This window comes from Equus quagga, chromosome 18 (assembly GCF_021613505.1).
Source record: "Equus quagga isolate Etosha38 chromosome 18, UCLA_HA_Equagga_1.0, whole genome shotgun sequence".
NCBI classification, from domain to species: domain Eukaryota; kingdom Metazoa; phylum Chordata; class Mammalia; order Perissodactyla; family Equidae; genus Equus; species Equus quagga.
The window spans coordinates 26,831,020-26,852,252 of record NC_060284.1 but is presented as its reverse complement, the minus strand read 5'-3'; the positions used below and the strand labels follow the sequence as shown (position 1 = coordinate 26,852,252).

The following is a 21,233-nucleotide window of genomic DNA, read 5'->3' as shown; positions in this document are numbered from 1 at the left end:
AGTCTATGGTATCTTTGTTAGAGCAGCCCGAACGGATGAAGGCAGTGGGAATTATGAAATATCACTTTGCATCTCCTTTTCTCACGTCAGAACAGCCTGGTAATGATCTCTAAACAATATTTGATTTTTTATCTTTCCCTTTCCTTAAGCTTTCCCCATCTGCTCACCTTTCTCCCACTCATCTCTTCTTCCTTCTACTCTCTCAAAATACCAGGAAGTTAACCAATGAAGTTTAAGCTTGAGAGGCCCCACTTGCCCAAGCCCCTTCCAAGGCTCTAGTAAGGTCCCTAGACGTGTCTACATGGGTCTGTTTTTGTAAAGTCTGCAAAAGTAAGATTTTGACCACAAGTGGTTAAGACCCTCATTCCCCTTAGTTAAATGTTCACTTATATTTGGTGGCACTGAGTGGCTGCAGACATTTTTGGGATTCAGCAACAGTGAAACTAAGTTAGGGTTAACATGGAAGATTTATTGGTTTGCAATCACTTCCACATCTAGATAAGTTGTTGGTTCCTGTCCTGGTATAGGAATGGCTTCTAGGAATACTTTGCTGATTCATCCTGCGTGATGACATGAAGAGGTAGGGCTCAAGGTGACATCACTGTGTGAAGATGTCTTACAGCAAAGGGTGCTGGAAGTACATGGGTATTAGGGAGGTGTACAACAGTAAGTAGAGGCTTCAGTTCTCTTTGATGCTTGGTCAGAACAAAAGGAATATTCTCAGTAATGCAGAACATGCAATTATAAATGCAAAATTTTCCCCTTTGATGAGAATCACAGAAAACAGAATTTTTCAGGATTCCTCTATTTATAACCTATGTTTATGATATTAGTCAGCTTTCCAGAAACTGTAGTCTGCTGTGATTTCTTTTCTCATTCTAAATAATCACTTTCATACCTAAAAATATACAAGGGTAGCCATAGCATATAAAACTGTTTCAATGATATTCCCAAATATATCTTCCTAATGTTTATTTTTATTTTGTCTTGTGAAATAAGAACATTTGGGCTACTTTGAGAAAGAGCAAAGAGGCATTCATCCACCAGGTCCTTTTTGGAGAGATTAAAAATGATAATTTAATGTATTTATTGCCAGTGGAGCTGTTAATGAGTTATTTTCTCTGCAAAAATGAGGCAGAGGTGATGTGCTATAATGTTCCTCTGGCCTTACTTCAGCAAAATAAAGGCACTAATTAGAACCATGCTGGGTGAACAAGGTTAATGACTAGATTTCTTATTCTTCTACCTCAGGTCACACTGAAACAAACATATTAAGAAAGAAGAAAAATAGGTACTCAAATCTAATTGAAATATATATTTCTCAAGCACATTTTAATAACGTAATTAAGTGCCTAGTCCACTTAGAGTAAAAACTGTTTTTCCTCAAAGGATAATTTTTATTTCAATTATAGTTTCTACCTAGAAGGCACTTTCACCATTTTCAGGGCTGCCTTTAACATTTAATACAGTGATTAAGCCTATACTTGTTGTGGTAATGACTATATATATATAGGCTGCCTGAAGATCTAAGTATGAATTAAATAACTTGGCATATTGTGGATGCCTCAGGGCAAATTTCTTAAACTTCTCGTATGAAATGGACTCTGAGCTCTGTCCAGCTATTTCCTGAAAGAGTCTGGAAACGTCAAGATCTGGCACTCCAAAAGCTGCCCAAAGTGTAGCAGCTAACTCCTGTTCTGTTATAAAACCATCCTCATCAAGATCAAAAAGCTTAAATGACATTTGCAGAATCTTTTCAGTGTTGGCGGAATTGCATAGGACAGTCAGACCTATCACATACTCTCTGAGGTCTATGCTGCCCTCATTATTCCTGTCAAAGAGGGTAAAAAGTTGTCTCAAGGGCTCTTAAATTGGGAGTTTTAAATAATTTGCAAACTCTTCAATTTCTATCTTCCCTCCTTTTGAGGCAACTGCAATTGCAGCATATTCATCCAAATGCTGATGAATATTATCCCAATCTAACTTCAATTTCTGGCTAATTTTTGTAAATCCCACCAAACCAGCTTCCGTGGGTAGTTGAAGGTTACCTGTGGAAATCATCAGTCTGCAGTCTTCATAAGTGTGGTCTGTCACAGGCACCCCCAGAGCATTTGCCATGTTGATCCTCACTGTATTGGCAAAAAGGACCGGGTCTTTTTTTTCTTGGTCATTTGGGATATAAACAGGCATAAACTCCACTTCTACCCTGGTGAAGAGTTGACTCAGGGTCAGCATACAGGCCTGGAAGCCTGTGAAACCCTGCCAGGTCCAGGTCACCGTGTCCAGCGTGTTTGGGTACCTGAGCAGCACTGGCTGCACAGGAACACCTGGAGAGAAGGTTCCTAGTTTAAAGGTGACCAGACACGTGCGATTGGTACACACTCCTTCCGGGAAAATGAGGATCTGTGGCCACTTCCTTTCAGATGTCATTCGCCTCAGGATTTCATTCTTGGTATTCTTCCTGGAATTTGGGTCCTCTCGCGTCACAGGCACGGGCTGTGTTGACAGTAGGAGTTTCCCAGCCACAGGGATCAGCGCGTTTTGACTTGCGGAGACCACTGAGGGTAACGCTGCCACCACACAGGCGATAGCGTCAAAGAAAGTAGAGTGCGGCGCTGTCACGAAGATGGGGGCCTCGTCTCGGGTTGCCTTTTTCCCTTTCACTTTAACCAGGAACCCTGCTAAAAAGAACGTCGCCTGAAACAAGAACTTGAGGGCTGACTGCATTAGTGTTCTTCTCCAACTCTTAGCGGGCTTGGTTGGTTGAGCCGAAAGGCCCACGGTGGAAAGCATGGCCACTGGCCAGAGGAAGATGAAGAGGAAGGCGATGCAGGACACCCGAACGGGCACCAGCACACTCCGGGTGAGAATGATGTAGGCCCAGCGCCATGCGCTGATGCGCGTCTGTTGCACGAAGGGGTTGGCCACCGCTGGCGGCTGCGAGGACTTGTACCTCCCCTGGCTGAGGACCGACTCCCGCACGGCCATCTCCGAGTCGGAGGACCGCTGCGCCAGGAGGTTGACTTTTCAGTGGCCTCAGGGCGCGGGTAGCTTGGATCTGTGGGCAGCCGCCCCAGAGCGCACCCCTTGCCCATATTCGAGTGCTCCTTCTGTTCTGTTCTAACATAATTAGAACTCTTAGAGGCAATTGTGGGGTAATAGGAAATGATGTATTACCTTTAAAATCAGAAAACTCAAAAAGTGGTAAATGATGTAGAGTTAGATGTAACATCTAATTGTAATGTTGAATTAGAATCATATCAACAGTACAATTTTTTTCACTTTCTGTAAATGGCCTCCTTTTGACATATGCTTGATAAATTATTTTCACATAACTTCTGACATTTCTATTAAGCATACATTATATACCTACTAGGGATATATTCATTTAAATAGATGAATATTAATTACAACTTTTTAATTTAAATGCCATTACCAGTAAAATTTACTTACTGGGAGATACTTTGGTAGCTGGTAAGTCAAATTCATTTACTCTGCCTACAAATTGATTTCTACAGAGACAGTAACATCTCTTTATGCTAAGAGGTTTAACTGATGGCACCCCGGAGCCTTTATGTCTGTTGGAAGCACTCTTTTTACATCTGCTGAAAATTAGAGTATATCCATTATCATAGGCCAGAATTAGCCACGGCACGTTTGATTCATATTCTTCACATTAGTCCACATGAACCAATCAGCACTCCAAACTGACATAAGTAACAATAGCAAACCTTAAAATCGCCTTTGTCAGTAACAGGTTCTCGTCAAAATAAGTCAGGATTACTTTATTGCGTCAACACACACAGTCAGTGAAGTCCTGTTCCTTTCCCTTTCGCTGCCCTTTGGAAATGATCAAGAGGGGAGCATAATCAAAGTTGGTGCGAACCAGGCTCTCTTCTATACCTTGCAGCATTTGAAACTCTGCACAATGCTGTATAGAATATTCCTGCTTGCTAATTGCTCATTTAAATTTCTTTTCCCAGAATTAAAAGTCAAATTGTAGGTTTCTGAGAGATGTTTCCATTTATTGGAGCACACTGGGTTACCAATAAAATAAGAAGAGCAGTGTGGACACAAGAACCTGTTAAACAGAATGTGATCTAATTGGAAAGGTTATGGGCTTTACGACCAGATAGATTTAGGTCAGATCCTGGTTCCCACACTTACACTGTGGGCATTGGCCAACCTCATTTTCACATCTACAAATTGGTGATACTCCATACCTTGCAATGTTCGTATGAGGCACAAGTCTAATATATTTGGAAATTGGGCTTTTATTAGTAAATACAAGTTGCTAAGATACAATGATGAGAATTCTTAGGGACATTCTACTTTCTTCTGTCGCTATCAGAACTATGCTTAGTGAGGGAAACATTCCTTTCACCAACTTAGTCTTATTTGGGAACACAGTTATTGTCTCTAAGGGGCTGTGATTTGGCAATGTTACTAGTTGCCTCCCATGCCAAAGGAGAGCAACCCAAGAGAATGAGTAGTAGTCCCTTGAGCTGGTATCTTTCTCTATTGTAGCTCTTCCCACTCTTATTTGTGATGTTCATTACCGCTCTTGAACTCTCGTTTAACTGCATTCTGTGTATGCTTCTTAAGGGAAAATTCCATATTACCATGTCATCTTTCTTTTATATTTCCACCACAGTGCCTAGCAGTGTGTCAAATATGTTAATTATTCATTAAGCAAACTTTTGAATTTCTACAATGAGCCAGGCCCTTATTCTAGATGCTGGATACATATCAGTTAATAAAACAATAAAAAATCTCTGCCCTGTGGAGCTTAGGTTCTAGTGCACACAGGAAGTACAGTATTCAATTCCTGCTTCATTGAATGGGGCAAAAGGACATTTTATCCTTTTTCTCAATCTCTCACCAATTTAGCTGGAGAATTGAGGCAAGTAATTTAACGGATGTGCTCCCCTGTTTTTCAATGTTTAATATATATACACATATATATACATATTATATATGAGAATCTCCACATCATCTCTGGTTAATCTTCCCCATATAAGTAGTAGTTATGGCCTATTTTAAGAACGTATATTCATTAGTCATATTTGCCTTCAAACTAATAAATATACTATAAATCCAAAGGTTTGATAATAGAATTTTTAATGGTTAAAAAGTAGTCAAAAGAACTATTGAACTATAAAATGAAAATTTATACCATTGCAGGTTTGCCTTTTAATATAGCACAACTAACCTTTAATATACATTTGTAAGAGGCACTATATATTAACAGGATAAAGAACACAAGAAACCAAAACTGAGCCACTTTCTCCAACTTCCTTTTTGTACAAGTGTATACATTTTAAGGCAGATGCTTTTCTGTCCAAATTACAACAAAAGAAAATCAACAGTGTGTTACAAGTTCACATATTCTCAGATTTTTTTCAATACCATTTGCCAGGGTATTTATTTATGATAAAGCATATTAAAACAGTTTTTTCCTAATGAAGCTTAAAGAAGTTGGTGAACAAATTTTTAAAAATTATTTAGAGATTTCATTACAGACCCCTCATAGAAGACATAGAAAAGTCAATCTTTTTTTCTTGTTTCTTCTTTTAGAAATGTCCATATCAATTTATTCACTATGTCAGGTTGTTCTTGCTGAAGCCAATGACTGGCTTCTGACAAAATAGTTAGCCTGAAATAGTTTTTAACATAAATCTTTGTGACTTCAGCCATCTCAACTTCCATAAATGCGTCTTTCTCTCCCCACAGTAGTAGTGTTGGAATGGTCACCATATGATGTCTAAGAGGCAGGCAGCTATAAAAACAAAACACGGGCTTGAGACTCACTGTAAAAGGTAAAATAACATTTTTCCATAATGTTCTTTTAGGCCACACATTCTCAAAGGGGGCAATATTATCACCAAAGGGGTGAAACTTGGTTGTTGACTGAGTGAAAAAAATCTTACTCTTCTTATATATAAACCATGGATATACATACAGTACGTAAACAGATATTAAAATTTCATGGGGTGGGGGGCAATTAGGAAAAAAATGTCTAAGAAGGCTCCTTAGGGAGATGATGATGAAAAATTGGTTGAGAAACACTACATTAGGCAATCAATCTATACAATAAAAAATTTAAAACGTTATTTAAGGAAGGGCCCAATAAAATTTTTAATTGGACGAGGCAAGCAAAATATATAATGAAGGCTATAAATTAAATATGAAATTCATCACTCTGTGGAATAATTTGCTTTAAAAGCAGACTGGAATTTCTGCATGATGTGATGAGAGAACTTTAAATGGTGCTACGGTTACTGTTTAAACATATTTTAAATTGTTAGATAACCTCATGCATTTTATATGAAAATTGGAATTGAAAAGGCAGAAAATATATATGAACTGAGCTTTAATATTACATGATACTATATTCACTTTGCAAGAAAATTCTTTTTAAAGCATAAAGTTATCATGTATTTTCTTAAATACAGAAAAGTACAAAGAATAAAATCATGCATAATTCCATCATTAAAAGGTAAACTTTTAGTCATTTTCTATGCATATGGTTGAAACCATACTATAAGTACAATGCAATAAATATATACAATTTATACATAGTATACATATGCAATTTCATATTAAATTATAACTTTAGAACTTTCTCATTTCATAAAGTTTTTCAAGAATAATTGTAAAAGATATTATTTTATGGTATAATAACCCATAAATGGCTTTACAATTCTCTTAGAATTGAATATTTAGATTATAGCATCACTTAAAACAAGGGGATGTTTTAAGTGATGCTATAACGGGCCTTTTGTGCCCAAATCTTTGTTGGCATTTCAGATCATTTCTTTGGGCTAGCGCCCTGGAAGTGAAATTCCTAGCTAAAGAGTATAAATATGTTTAAAGCTTTTGACTCCTTCTGCCACGCTGTTTTTCAGAAAGGTGGTTTAGTGTTAATTACACTCCTGTTAACTAAGAATAGAATGAGCATCTAACTAGACACTCTCCAGCACTGACTGACATTTTCGCTTGTTATCAAAAAGCTTGACTTGTGGCTACTTGGGGTTGATAGGATGCTGCTGGAATGTGCGGGACATCACATATGATCCCACGCAAGTGGCCATCATTTGGTTGTAATGCTCCTACAAATTAAGTTCTTTGTGAATGAGTAAGCTGATAGAAAAACATATTCTATACTTAATTATTGATTCATGGATTGCTATACAAACTTGCTAGCCACTTTAATTCTAGAGCTCATAAAATATTCAAAATTAAAACATTTCCTAACAGTTATCTGCATATTTAACAATATCTGCGCATGTAATAATTGAATCAGTAAGGGGAGTTTAAAAAGACCAGTAGTCAAAAAGCAAAGAGAAATATAAATTCTTCACCCAATCAAATTGGGAATAAAAGGGAGGAGTTTCCAGAAAACTAAAAGAATATTCTCTGGTCCTGAGGTTTCAAATTGCTAAATTTTACATGAAATATAAATTACACACAAAACAAAGTATGTACAGTAGCTATAGTTAATAACATTGTATTGCATATTTGTATGTTGCTGAGAGTAGATCTTAAAAGTTCTCATTACAAGAAAAAAATTTTATAACTATGTATGGTGATGGATGTTAGACTTATTGTGGTGATCATTTCGCAATATACACAAATATCAAATCATTACGTTGTACACCTGAAATTAATACAATGTTATACATCAATTATACCACAATAAAAATAAATAAGTAAATAATAAAATAAAACAAAACAAACATTAAATATTTTAAGAGAGGTTTTAGTATGTTAAGCTGAAGAACTTATAGGGAAACACTTGATAAAATATTTCTGATTAACAATGATTAATCTTAGTAAGTATAGAAACAATTTGAAAAATCTAAAAAACTATAATAAGTAGTAACAATTATTGCTATATATTATTAATCATTTAACCAAGCAGAATGCATTTTAACATACCTATTTCAAGTAAGTCTGAATCTAACATGTTACTCCTCCAGACTCTGGGTTATCAGTTGATTTGTAAGTATTAAGGCGGCAATTTCCAGAGTGTTATTCACTCCATCATTATTTTTGCATGTGAAAATATTTCATTACTTTGATTAAAAAGATATTGTAGAAAATAATAACACACATAACCACCACTCATCTCAAGAAATAAAACACTGCAAATATAATTACATCTTTCTGCCTACTTTTTCTTTTTCTTTTTTTTTCAGGAAGATTAGCCCTGAGCTAACATCTGCCACCAATCCTCCTCTTTGTGCCGAGGAAGACTGGCCCTGACCTAACATCCGTGCCCATCTTCCTCTACTTTCTATGTGGGACGCCTACCACAGCATGGCTTGCCAAGCGGGGCCATGTCTGCACCTGGAATCCCAACCGGTGAACCCCGGGCCACTGAAGCAGAACGTGCGCACTTAACCACTGTGCCACCGGGCCGGCCCCTGCTTACCTTTTCTTAATACCATTTCTTTTCTTCACTTCAAAGTGTGGTCACCAGACTAGCAACATCAGCATCGCCTGTGAACTTGTTGTAAATGCCAGTTCTTGGGCCCATCCCAGACCAACTGCATCGAAAACTCTAGGGATGGGTCTGGCCATCTGGGTTTAACAACCCCCCAGGTGATTCTGATACAAGCTGGAGTGAAGAACCACTGCCTTGGGAACAATGACTAGGTTGAATTTAGTTCTTACCATCCCCATGAATGTTTTTAAACTTTCATTATATGTGTTAGGATCCGTCTCCCCCATTCCTCTGGTTTCCTTAAGGGGAGATTTTCCTCAAGCCTTCCTGGATGCTTGCCCCACCGCTGGCTGGTGAGTGACAGTGGTTGGTTCAGGGTTCTGGACTAGGTGGGTCTATCAAATAATGTGTCTTGAGGGTAAGAGGTTTAATCTTTCTCCTCCTCTCTCTACCAGATTAGTGGGAGGCAGAGACCTGAGGGCTGGGGGAGGTGCAGTTTGCGCTGCAATCTTGCCTACAGGTGAACTGTTCTGAAGTCTAGACTAGCGGTAGGGAGTAAGCAAGACCATTTAGTTCTTATATTAAGCTATAGCCTTCAATCTATTTTATCAACAATTAAGGTGATATTTTGGTTTTCATCTGCCGACTCTTGTTTGATTTCTCAACTAGTTCAGAAATTAGGCAGGAAAAATGGGTGCTATTTGTCAGATGCCCCCAAATACACTACATATATTTCTATAAACAGTATATAGAGGTGTTTTGCATTTTTAAACTTTATTAAATAGTATCATACTGCTCATATCCTTCCATAATTAGCTTTTGTGACAACATATTTTTAAGATTTATCCATTGATTGTGCACGTAGTTCTACTTCATTCATTTTCACTCTTGTATAGAATTCCATCAAGTGACTATACCACAGTTGATCCATTCTCTTGTTAATGGACATTTAAAATTTTCCAATTACTTTGATAATTCCAATAATGTTTAACCCAATCTTATACATGTCCACTTGTGCATATGTGGAAGAGTTTCCTTACAGTATATCCCAGAAACAGAATTGCTTCCTCAGAGAGTATGCACACCTTCAACCTTACTCGATATTGTCAAGTCATTTTCCAAACTGATTGTATGCTCCACAAGCAGCATATGAGAAGTCACTTTGCTCCACATCATCGCCAACACTTATCAAAAGTTGAAATTCTTTCCAATCACCTGAGTGTAAAATACTCTTTGTTTACCTAGTGTAGTACAGACTGCTCCCCAAAACTTCTTCCATTCCACTACAGTGATAGAAAACCAATGTTCAGCTGGACGAAGGGCCACCCAGAATAAAGACTAGCTACATTTCCCGGGCTTCTTGCAGCAAGCTGAGGATATGCGGTTTACAAGAAATTATTTGGGCAGCTTTTAAGTTGTGTCCAGTATGCCCTCCCCTTCTCCTTTCCCACTTTCCACTGACTGAAATGCAGACATGGTGGTGAAACATCTTGGACCACACAGACAAGGGCAGCACCCTAGGGAGGCAGAACAAGAAGATAGGAAGTGCCTAATCTCTGACCCAACACTGACAGACAGCTTTGTTGATTTCATGAAACAGCCACCGCCCCAGCATAGACTTTTACTTCTGAAAGAAATAAATTTCTATCTTTTCTAATATCACTCTTATTTTAGGTCTCTATTACAAGCAGTAAAACCTATGTTCTATATCTGACTACTAGGAAGCTTGACCATTTTTCATGCAATTGACCATTAGATTCTTCTTCTGTGAATTGCCTTTTCACATCCTGTACTCATTTTTCAATTGGGCTACGTTTTTCTTATTAATTTGGAGGTATTCTTTATAAACTCTAGATATTATTAATTCACGATTGTGTATTGCAAAGAACTTCTCCCTATCTGAAGTTGTCATATCATTTTATCATATCTTTTGATATATAAATGTTTTTAATTTTAATGTAGTCAAATTTATTGGTCTCCTTCATAATTTGAGCTGTTTGTGTCATTTTAAAAATCTTTACTACCTGAGGTCATGAAAGTTTTCTCTTATATTATTTTTCAGGCATTTGAAAGTTTAGCTTATTGTATACAGGTTTTTTATTTCCCTAAAGTTTTGGGGGATTTTTTTTGGTTTGGTAAAAGATAAGGATCAATTTTATTCTATATGGATATCCAATTGTTCCAAAAAAAAAAATGTATTGATCTTTTCAAATCATTTGGTTTAAAATGCTGTCTGTCATACCAAGTTCCCATATATGTGGTTCCATTTTTGGGCTTTCCTCTTTGTTCCATTAGTTAAGTTGTCTCTCCCAGAGTCAACACCATATTCTATTTATTTATTTATTTATCTTTGGTGAGGAAGATTGGCCCTGAGCTAGCATCTGATGCCAATCTTCCACTTTTTGCTTGAGGAAGATTGTTGCTGAGCTAACATCTGTGCCAGTCTTCCTCTATTTTGTATGTGGGATGCTGCCATAGCACGGCTTGATGAGTGGTGTGTTGATCCACGCCTGGGATCCTATCCCATGAACCCCGGGCTGCCCAAGCAGAGCGTGTGAACTTAACCACTATGCCACTGGGTTGGCCCCTAATTTTCCTGCTTTATACAATCCTTGTCTTGTTTTGGTATGAAAGTTTTATAACAGCCTCATAAAATGAGCTGAAGCATATACATTCTTTTTATAATGTCTGAAAGAGTCTATTTTAAGAATGAGATTTTCTGTGGTAGAACTTGAGGTAAAACCACCTAGGCCTATTTGTGTGGGTGTGTATTTGTAGGTGTGTGTTATGTAGCTATGCTTTACATTAATAATCCAATTTCTTTAATGGCTGTGTCTATTCAGGTTTTCTAATTTTTCATGAGTCAGTTTTGGGTGCTATATTTTTCTTAAAAACTGCCCATTTTGTGAAAGTTCTCAAACTTGTCAACCTAAATTTTATATTTTAATGTCTGTTATGTCTGTAGTTATGTCTATTTTCTGCTCCCTAATATTGTTTATTCATTTTTTTAACCAATCTTGCCAAAAGTTTATCTATATTAACAGTCTTCAAAGAATCTGCTTTTGGTTGTGTTGATTCTGTTATGTCTTTGTTTTTGATTGTATTAATTTCTTATCTAATTTAAATTATTTTCCTTCTAATTTATTTTTGTTTACATCTTGTTCTATTCCTCTCTTTTTTTTTTTTTTAAAGATTTTATTTTTTTCCTTTTTCTCCCCAAAGCCCCCAGGTACATAGTTGCATATTCTTAGTTGTGGGTCCTTCCAGTTGCGGCATGCGGGACGCCGCCTCAGCGTGGCCCGACAAGCAGTGCCATGTCCGCGCCCAGGACTCGAACCGACGAAACACTGGGCCACCTGCAGTGGAGCGCGCGAACTCAACCACTCGGCCACGGGGCCAGCCCCCCTCTCTTCTTAAATTGGACACTTAGCTCACTAATTTTCAATTTTCTTCTCTACTAGAAGCATGGAAAGCTATAAATATTTTTCCTAAGTATTGTTTAACTGTATTCCACATATTTGATATTATCACTTTTTTCAAAATTTTTACTGATTTCCATTATGATTTTTTTGATCCATGAGTAATTTAGAAGTTTTTAAAATTTCTGAATATATGGAGTTTTCTAAAAGTTTGTTGTTGTTGTTAATTGCTAACTGCAGTATGTCAGAGAAGACAATCTATACGATATGGTTAAGACTTGCTTTATAGTCCAGTATGTACTCAACCTTTGCAAACAGTCTATGTGATTAAAAATACTGCATTTTCTAATTGTTGGGTGCAGGATTCTAGAATTGTTCATCAGATCAAAGATGTCAATCAGGTTGTTCAAATCTTCCATATCCTTAATTTTTTTCTGCTTGCTGATGAATTTCTGAGAGAGGTGAGCTAAAATCTCCAATAGTAATTGTAGATTTGTCATTTTTCCTTGTAAGTCTGCGAGTTTTTGCTTTATGATTTGGTGCTTTGTTATAAATTTAGACTTGTTTATCTTTTTGTAGGCTACGTCCTATAGCTAGTTAGATTCCTAGTTCATTCTGGCTCCTTCGCTCCAAATTTTGGACAGTCCCTGGACGAGGCTATGGTCCTGGGGAGCCTTAGAGGTATGAAGGTGATTTTCACACCTGAGTATAATGTACTATACTTTTATAGTCATTATATATTGTATAACCCTATTTTTAATGATGTACTTGGCCTTGATTACCCTATGTAAAGAACAGTCAGAGGGGGTCAGTTGAGCTTCCAGAAGGTCCCAAGTGATCTTCATTCACCCAGCTAGATTTAACCTACAATAATCTAGTTAAAAACCATCTTTCACCTTTATATAAAATTGTGAGTTTTGGCTTTCACAGGTCTGCTTTTTCTCTCTCTCTCTCTCTCTCTCTTTCTCTCTCTATCTCTCTCCTTGTTAATTAACAGGATTCTAGAGATTACCCTTGGGAACGCAGGTCCTCCTAATGAACAGTTGATAGTAAAAGAACCTCAGAAAAATCAGAATATTTTCCCTCTTTCCTTATAACTACTTAAAACATACTGTTTGCATCACAAAGCTAGCTCTGATAAAGGGACAAATTGAGAACTTTTTAAACTATCATTCTTATCTCCTGTCCAAAATTCAGACTTGTGTGAAAATGTGTCATTCTCTCTATTTTCTCTTAAATAACTGTCTTTACAAATGTTATTTGTAAAAAACAAACAACAAAACATGGACTTAGCAAACAATGTTGCTACATCCTATAAAATGTATAGCCTATATACCTATAGCCTCTGCCTGTAACCTCTGCCTTTCTAATCATTGCCTGGCTTGATAAATTGTTACCTACCAACACCTTTTAAATTAATATCACCATTTTGCCAAAGACATATAGATATATTTATATTTGTAAATTTTGTTGTTGTTAGTCTAAAAAGAAGATTTGGATATAGCTCTTCTCTCCTCATTCATACAATCTCAGGGCTCCCCGTGGATTCCATATTCAAAGAGTTTGTGGGATTTTGTTTTATTCAAAATAAAACCTGCTATAATCCTCTTACTTTCCACCATTTTGTGTCCTTATGCTTTGTGATTCAATCCAATCTGATATTTTGTTTTTAACTGGCAAGTTTAACATATTAATATTTATTGTACTTTCTGACCTATTGAATTTTTTTAACATCTTAGTTTGTGATTTCTATTTACCCTGCTTTGCTCCCTTTTTCTCCTTTCCTGCTTTTTGAATTGACAGTTTTCTTGTACCCCTCTACTGGTTTGGAAATAATACATTCTATTTTTATTTTTTTATTTTATTAGAAAAAAATTCTTAGCATATATGTATATGAATGTTTCTAATTTTTCTCTCTATTTATCTATATGATTTCTAATTCTATCCTACATGTCAAATATAACCTGTCTTTCATATTTTTACTTCTTTACCTCTCTAAGCTATATTCTAGGTAATTTTTTCAGATCTATCTTCCAATTCATAATTCTCTTTAGCTTGTCTGATCTTCCATTTAACTTACCTAAAGGAATTTTAGATGTTAACCGCCATATTTTTCATTTCTAGAAGTTCCTTTGGTTCTTTTTTCAGCTCTTTCCAGCCTGTCTTGATATTTTCTTATTCTTTTCTCATATTTTTTATTCTTTGATATATTTAATGATTTAAACATACTTTAAAGTCTCTGTTAGTTCTAGTATTTGAAATTTGTAGGCGTTCTGCTGCAATTGTATTCTGACTCACTAACGGTTGATTGGTATTTTTTGGTAATTTGGATTATGAACTCATCTTCAGGGGACTTTATCTGTGGAAATATTGTGAGTCTGAGCTGAGATTTATCCACAAGAGAGATTCTGTCTTTGTTTCTGCCAGGCTTCCTAGGAAGTGTCATCAGCCCAAAATGATGTTAAAATATAATTTTTTCCCTGAGAATTCTAGTATTATGGAGATAGCATAAATTCAAGCCGCTAAACCTTTTCAAGGCAGGCGATGGCTGCCAGTTCTCAAGGGAAATCCTTTTCTCCTATCTAGAGTCCAGATCCAAACAGACAAACCTCCATGTCTTATCTTTCACACTATACTTTCTCCCTAGACAATATCTTCTGAAATGAAAGCCTCATTTGGCTCTGTCAGTGACTCCAAGATTTTTCATATCTTCATCCAGATTCTCTCCTCTGCGTTCCAGACCCTAGTATCCAACTGCCTATTTGAATATCTAAAGCACCCCTTCAAACTCAACTAGTCTAAGATGAATAAAATTCATGACTTTCTCCTCAGAACTAATTCTCTTCTAGTATTTTCTATCTCAGTGAATGGTATGACTATCCATACAGTTGTTCATGCCACCCATGACATCCCTCTTCTTCTCATCCTCCCATCCAACCCATCACCAACGCCTGTCAATTTTACCTCTTAAATATCTCTTCAATCTACCCACTTTCTCCATCTCCACTGCCTTCAGACTAGTTTAAGCTACCTCATCTTTAGTCTGGACCGCCATAGTTTCCTCACATTCACTTCTCCAATACATTCTCCATACTGAGTGAATTTATCCAAATACACATTGGATTGTTTCTCTGTTCAGCTTGAAACTCTCATTCACTGGCTTCACATTTATGGCTCTTAAGTCTTTAACATGATCTACTTGGCTCTGCACGACCAGCTGCTGCCTACATCTCAGACTCGTTCTCTTCTTCCCACCCTCACTTTCTGTGCTCCAGCCAACTGGTCCTCATCCTGTTACTGAAAATCACAACCTTCCATCTTCCCACACAGCTTTGGTACATGCTGTTTCCTTTTTCTGGAATGCCAACCTCCCTACCCCCAATTTTATCTAGTCAATAGCTAACTTATCCTTCATCTCTTTGTTCAAACATCATTTCTTTGGTTCTCATCCCTTTCTTTCAAAGTCTTTATGTTAGTTTATAACCATATATTTATTACTGTGGCTATTTGCTTGATGTCTGTTTTCCCCCCTCAGCTACAAGTTTTGTGAAATCAGGGACCTTGTCTAGTTTTGCTCATTACTGTATCCTGAGTGATGTCATAGCCTAGAACATAGAAAGTGCTTAATAAATATTTCTTGAATGAATAAATGATCATTACAAAATATAACTAAAAATATCCATCTATTCACAATAATCCAAAGGGAGAGAAGAAGTGGAGAGGGTTATGGATAAAACAAGTGACAGCTACGTGGGGGATCCATTATATTAGTCTCTCTACTTTTCCATATGTTTGAAATTTTCCATAAAAAAAGATTATGCAACTTACAAAATCAGAATACTATTTGAGTCTTTGGATAAGTGGTGAACCTAATCTGAAAAATAAAATATTGTCTCTTTGGGGAATGAGTATTTTATTTAACTAAAAATAAATTATACTGACCTGAAGATATTTCGATAATGGTTAATCGGACCACTTAATGCTCCGGGCTGGGAAAAGACATAAATATAAGCTTCAAGATCTTCTCTTGTTAATCGACATCCTTTCCTTCCAATGCCAGTACTGTGACTGGTAAACAGATGTTTCAAAGCCTAATTTAAGTGAAAATAGAATAATTAAAACTTTTTAGTTACCTAATAATAAACTCAATCTTTGGCTTTTGGAAGAGAATGATGATCAGTATGCAGTGACAATTCCCAGTTTCTGCTCCAGCCAGGTTGGAGACCTCATTGTTTATAAACACATTTTCCACATTTCTGCTTTTCTGGCTTTATTTTAATAGTTCTCCCTTAAAATCCCCCATGCACACGTCACCCTTATGAAAAGCATCATGGCTTCTTGGTGCCTATTCACATTCTACAAGACTCAGCTCACGTACTCTCGCTACCTTCAAGCCTTCCCTAATATTCTAGCTCATAGCAGTTTATCTGTTTACTGACAACCAATCCACTTCCCCCAAAGGTGTTCAAACGTCTTTTGGCCACAACCTAGGGTAACAAACACATTTTACATCATGATCCAGTTCATACTCCTACATATATATTTCTTTCTTTTTTTTTTTTTTTTGAGTAAGCCTGGCCCTGAGCTAACATCCGTGCCCATCTTCCTCTACTTTATATGTGGGACGCCTACCACAGCATGGTGTGCCAAGTGGTGCCATGTCCACACCCGGGATCCGAACCGGCGAACACCGGGCTGCCACAGCGGAACATGCGCACTTAACCGCTGTGCCACCAGGCCGGCCCCTACATATATATTTCTGAAACAAAAGTTTAGAGCCCTTACCCTTATTACAGTGTTTCTGATATTTTCCATTCAATTCTGTTCTACTTTATTTTTAAAAATTCGAATTGCAGCTACTGAATTGATTTCATGACTCACTAATGGGTCCCCACCCACAATTTGAAAAACATTGCTCTATACCAGCATTTCTCAAAGTGTGGATCTAAACCACCTGCTTCAGAATCATTGGAATTCTTGTTTAAGATTCAGATCCCTCAACCCCAAAATACACTTGCAAAAATATGAAATGACATATGCAGGAGGTGATTAATGGCAACATTATTTGTAATAGAAAAAGACTGGAAACAAATTAAATGTCCATCAGCGGGAGGTTGGTTGAATAAACTGTGGTATAGCCACAAAATGGTATATTATGTGTTCTTAGTACTCCAAGAAAAGTTGGTGACAATCTGTATGCTGATATGACATGATCTCCAGGGCATATTGTTAAGTGAAAAAATAAAAACCAAACAGTAGATGTGGAAAATTTTTTATAGAAGAATTCCCGTTAATAAAAGCAGAATGAATGATAAAATTAGAAAATAACCATTTTTCACACCCTAATAAAATAATGGACCTAGGCATGATGATCAAGGTATGCTGAAATTATTTGGTAAAGGTTGTTGAGAAATTTGGACAGGCTGACCACTCGTGAGCTTATTGGTCAGTGTTAGCATTACTAAATCTGGGACAACCAGACATTACGTGCTTCCCTGATGTGATGTATTTGGAAATACCGCGTTTTAAAAAGCACTACTTTTGGGCCGGCCCTGTGGCTGAGTGGTTAAGTTCCCCCGGCTCGGCTTCGGTGGCCCAGAGTTTTGCCTGTTTGGATCCCGGGCGCAGATATGGCACTGCTCATCAGGCCATGGTGAGGTGGCATCCCACATGCCACAACTAGAAGGACCCACAACAAGAATATACAACTATGTGCTGGGGGGATTTGGGGAGAAAAAGCAATTAAAAAGAAAGAAAGAAAGAAAGAAAGATTGGCAACAGTTGTTAGCTCAGGTGCCAATCTTTAAAAAAAAAAAAAAAGCACTACTTTTAAAGTATTCTTGTCAAATTAAAATTCAATCTAATCGAGCTTCCAGATCAGCAGCACCTATGCAGTAGGAAAAACAAAGGTTAGCAGAAGAAGTTAAATAACACCATGATGAAGCAGTCAACCAAATCCAAAACGTGGATCATTCCTCAGGACAAATGGCCAAATTTCTTCAATAAAAAGTAGTGTTAAAAAACAAAGAAAGAAGGAACTGTTATGGGTTTCAAAAGCCACAACAACCAAATACAATGTAGACCTTGTTTGGCTCCTGATTCAAACAAATGAAGTATAAAGACAGTTGAGACAGTTAAAGAAATCTGAGCGGGTATTAAACAATATTAGTGAATTGTTGTTCCTTTTTTTTAGGTTTGATAATGGCATTGGGGTTATGAAAAAGTCTTCATCTGTTAGAGATAGATGCAGAAGTATTTCCAGGTAAAATAATATCATGTCCTTTTTTAACCTCCCTAAATATCTAACACTCTGTTGAACATACAAGAAGCATTCAATAAATTTCTGAGAAATAGACACTGCATATGACTCTGGTGTCAGGGTGTATGGTACATCAGTACCTGCATGCTTATGTTGTTTTGGCGGTGTTGTTTATCACCAAGGGCTTCCACTTTCGCTGCTATCAAACTCTGTCACCTAGTATTCATATTCCCCCATCTCCCCCTGGGATGTTCTCGAAAAAGAGGTATGCCTGTAGGGACACAGACTCTCACAAAAAATTGAACAGCCAGGCACTCAAATAAACAAACAGAGTCTGTATAAATAAGTAAGCCTACAGATGAGTCCTTAGAAGTACTTATTAAGTTTTAGTACTTGTCTATTTTTCTTTCTTAAGGATGGACTTTAATTTAAAATGTTTTTCAGGGGCCGGCCTGGTGGTGTAGTAGTTAAGTTCATGCACTCCACTTCAGCAGCCCTGGGTTTGCAGGTTCAGATCCTGGGCGCAGACCTAGCACCACTTATCAAGCTATGCTGTGGCGGCATGCCACATAAAATAGAGGAAGATTGGCAACAGCTGTTAGCTCAGGGCTACTCTTCCTCACAAAACAAACAAATAAAGTAAATAAATAAATGCTTGGGGAAAAAAAGAGTATCTACATAAATTATTAAAAAAATAAAATAAAATAAAATGTTTTTCATTAATAATAATATATTATTCGTTTTACTTAACTTTTTCTTTGCGTAGGAGGAAATGCCCAATACAGTGCACAGTATGTAACAGATGTATAATAATAAATGATTATTTAAAACAAATCAAAACAACATAAGCAGAACCAGTTCTTTTTTTTTTTAGCACGTCAGTCTATATTTTATTTTTAACTTCCTAAATTTTGTCATACTATTGAGCACCAGTCTTCATTATTTTTATTGAGGTATAATTGACATATAACATTATATTAGTTTCCTGCATACACCATAATGATTCAACATTTGTATACATCACAAAATGATCACCACAGTAAGTCCAGTTAACACCCATCACCATGCTTGGCTTACCTTGAAATCATTTATTGAGAACATAAATTCTGGGAACCATGGTATTTGGAAGAAGTAATAATAGCTGGATTTGAACAGCTGGGCAGGGTGTCGTAAAATATATTCTGAAATTAAAATGTTGTGTTAGACCTCATCCAAGGGATATAGATTACTTACTATTGAAAGAGCTTATTATTAAGCAATTTCACCTTTAGAATGATGCAATAAAAAAAAATCCACAAATAAGGCTTCTGTATATTTCTCTTTGGAACAATTTCCATGTTCTTATATTTTATTATGAATATTTCTGGTATTTGGAAATTTATAGCACTTCAAATAAAAAGAAAGTTCCACTTTATGAAGTCTTGATTCGGAAAGGAACAGAAAACCCAAACAACACTGCCTTTTCTCTAGGGTCATTATCAGTGACCTAACACTTTTCCTCGGGATACATGCGAGGTAATTTTCTGTTGTTTCAAAGATTTTCCTTACAGGCTGATCTGAATACTTTATTCATTTGGCCTCAACAGAAACTCAAGCGTTTCCTATAAATTCATTCATGTATCTAGAAAATTCATTCATTCAATAAATATTTGAATATCTACTATGTGCGAGGGGATTTAGCAGGGAATAAGACAGAAAAGGTTCCTATTAACAAGGAACTTACACAATAAATAAGTAATGAAGACTTAAAAGATCATTTTAGATAGCAACAATAGCATAAAGAAAATAAAACAAGGTAATGTGACTGAGAGTGACGGTTGGGCGGTATAGGGGACTATTATATAGTAGAGGTGGTCAGAATAGGCTTCTCTGGGGATGTGACATGTGGGCTGAGTCCTGAATGATAAGAGAGAGGCAGCCATGCAAAGATCTAGGAAGAGCATTCAGGAACAGAATGCAGGTCCTGGGCTTAGCACATTCAAGAAACAGAAAGAAGGCCAGTGTGGCCAGTGTGTAGTGAGTGAGGAGGGAGAAATGGTATGAGAAGAGTCAGAAAGAAAAGCCGAAGCACAGTCAGGTAGGGCCGGAAGGACAAGGATTTTAAGTGCTTTGGGAAGACACTGAAGCTCTAAACCGGGAGGTGACGTAATCATACATATTAAATGTGCATACCTGTTGTGTATTGTGCCTATACTTTTATTTTCTTTGCTACAGAGGTAATTCTTTTTCTTATTTCTAATTTTGTAACTATATCTAACATGATTGCAGTTTTTAGAACTATAATTCTCAGGTAAGTGGAGCATTGTTATGCTATACATTTTGTAAATTCATCATTGAACAAGATTTCTTCAGCTCTGCATTAAAAGATATCAGTACAATTCAGGGGAAAATAGAGACATATAACTCGAAGACCTCATATTGACCTGACCAAGGCTGAACCTGGTATGGATTAAATAATTCCAAAAATGTTCAAAGTGTCTTCCTGCTGAAATGATCAATTACAGTTTGTCCATATAACAGCACCTTGACTCTAGGGTCCTGATCAATTCAAAAAGCACGTAGCACGACTTCTGCTGCCTAATGCAACTGAAAACAATATGATGATTCTCAGTTTGATATTTAAATCCTAAGCATCCATTGTATTAGCTCAACAGAAGACAATTGGGTATGTACTCAAAGTTCAACTCTTACGCTTATAATAAGCAATATTTATGTAGACAGGTTCCTTTTTCTCTCACCTGTTTACTTTTGAGGAAGAAACAGAAATGTCATTCTGAATTTTTTGTTCCCTAGAGAGCTGCTTGTGTGTCGTAGCAGTACCTGAACCTCAGAAAACTTGACAAGGATAGTAAAAAAGGACAAAATTATAATTTTTGCCAAAACCAAATAAAAACGTGCCTAGCCATTGTTCACAGGTCTTTAAACACTCTTGAGATTTTAAGAGTTCCCTTTAAAGCAGAGGTTCTCAAAGTATAGGCCATGTGGATCCCTGGGGATCCCCAAAACCCTTTTAAGGGATCCAGATGGTCAAAACTATTTCATAAAAATACTAAGGCATTATTAGCTTTTCTCATTTGGTTGACATTTGCATAATGGTACAAAAGCA

The 21,233-nt window shown here is 36.8% G+C and overlaps 2 protein-coding genes across 2 annotated transcripts in view; both read right to left on the bottom strand.

The window, feature by feature from the left end:
- Positions 1-1,419: 1,419 nt before the first annotated feature.
- LOC124229832 (lysophosphatidylcholine acyltransferase 2B-like) lies at positions 1,420-2,988 on the bottom strand. The gene is given in 1 exon segment (XM_046645316.1): positions 1,420-2,988. A coding segment is annotated over 1 exon segment (1,569 nt).
- A 2,197-nt stretch (positions 2,989-5,185) lies between these two features.
- EPHX4 (epoxide hydrolase 4) overlaps positions 5,186-21,233 on the bottom strand; it is a 32,423-nt gene continuing 16,375 nt past the window's right edge. The window contains exons 6-8 of the mRNA XM_046645315.1: positions 19,205-19,308; positions 15,811-15,959; positions 5,186-5,779 (exon numbers count right to left, since the gene is read on the bottom strand). Of these exons, the coding sequence (XP_046501271.1) occupies positions 5,548-5,779; positions 15,811-15,959; positions 19,205-19,308 (485 nt within the window). The 3' untranslated portion in view covers positions 5,186-5,547. The remainder of the gene's footprint in view (positions 5,780-15,810; positions 15,960-19,204; positions 19,309-21,233) is intronic.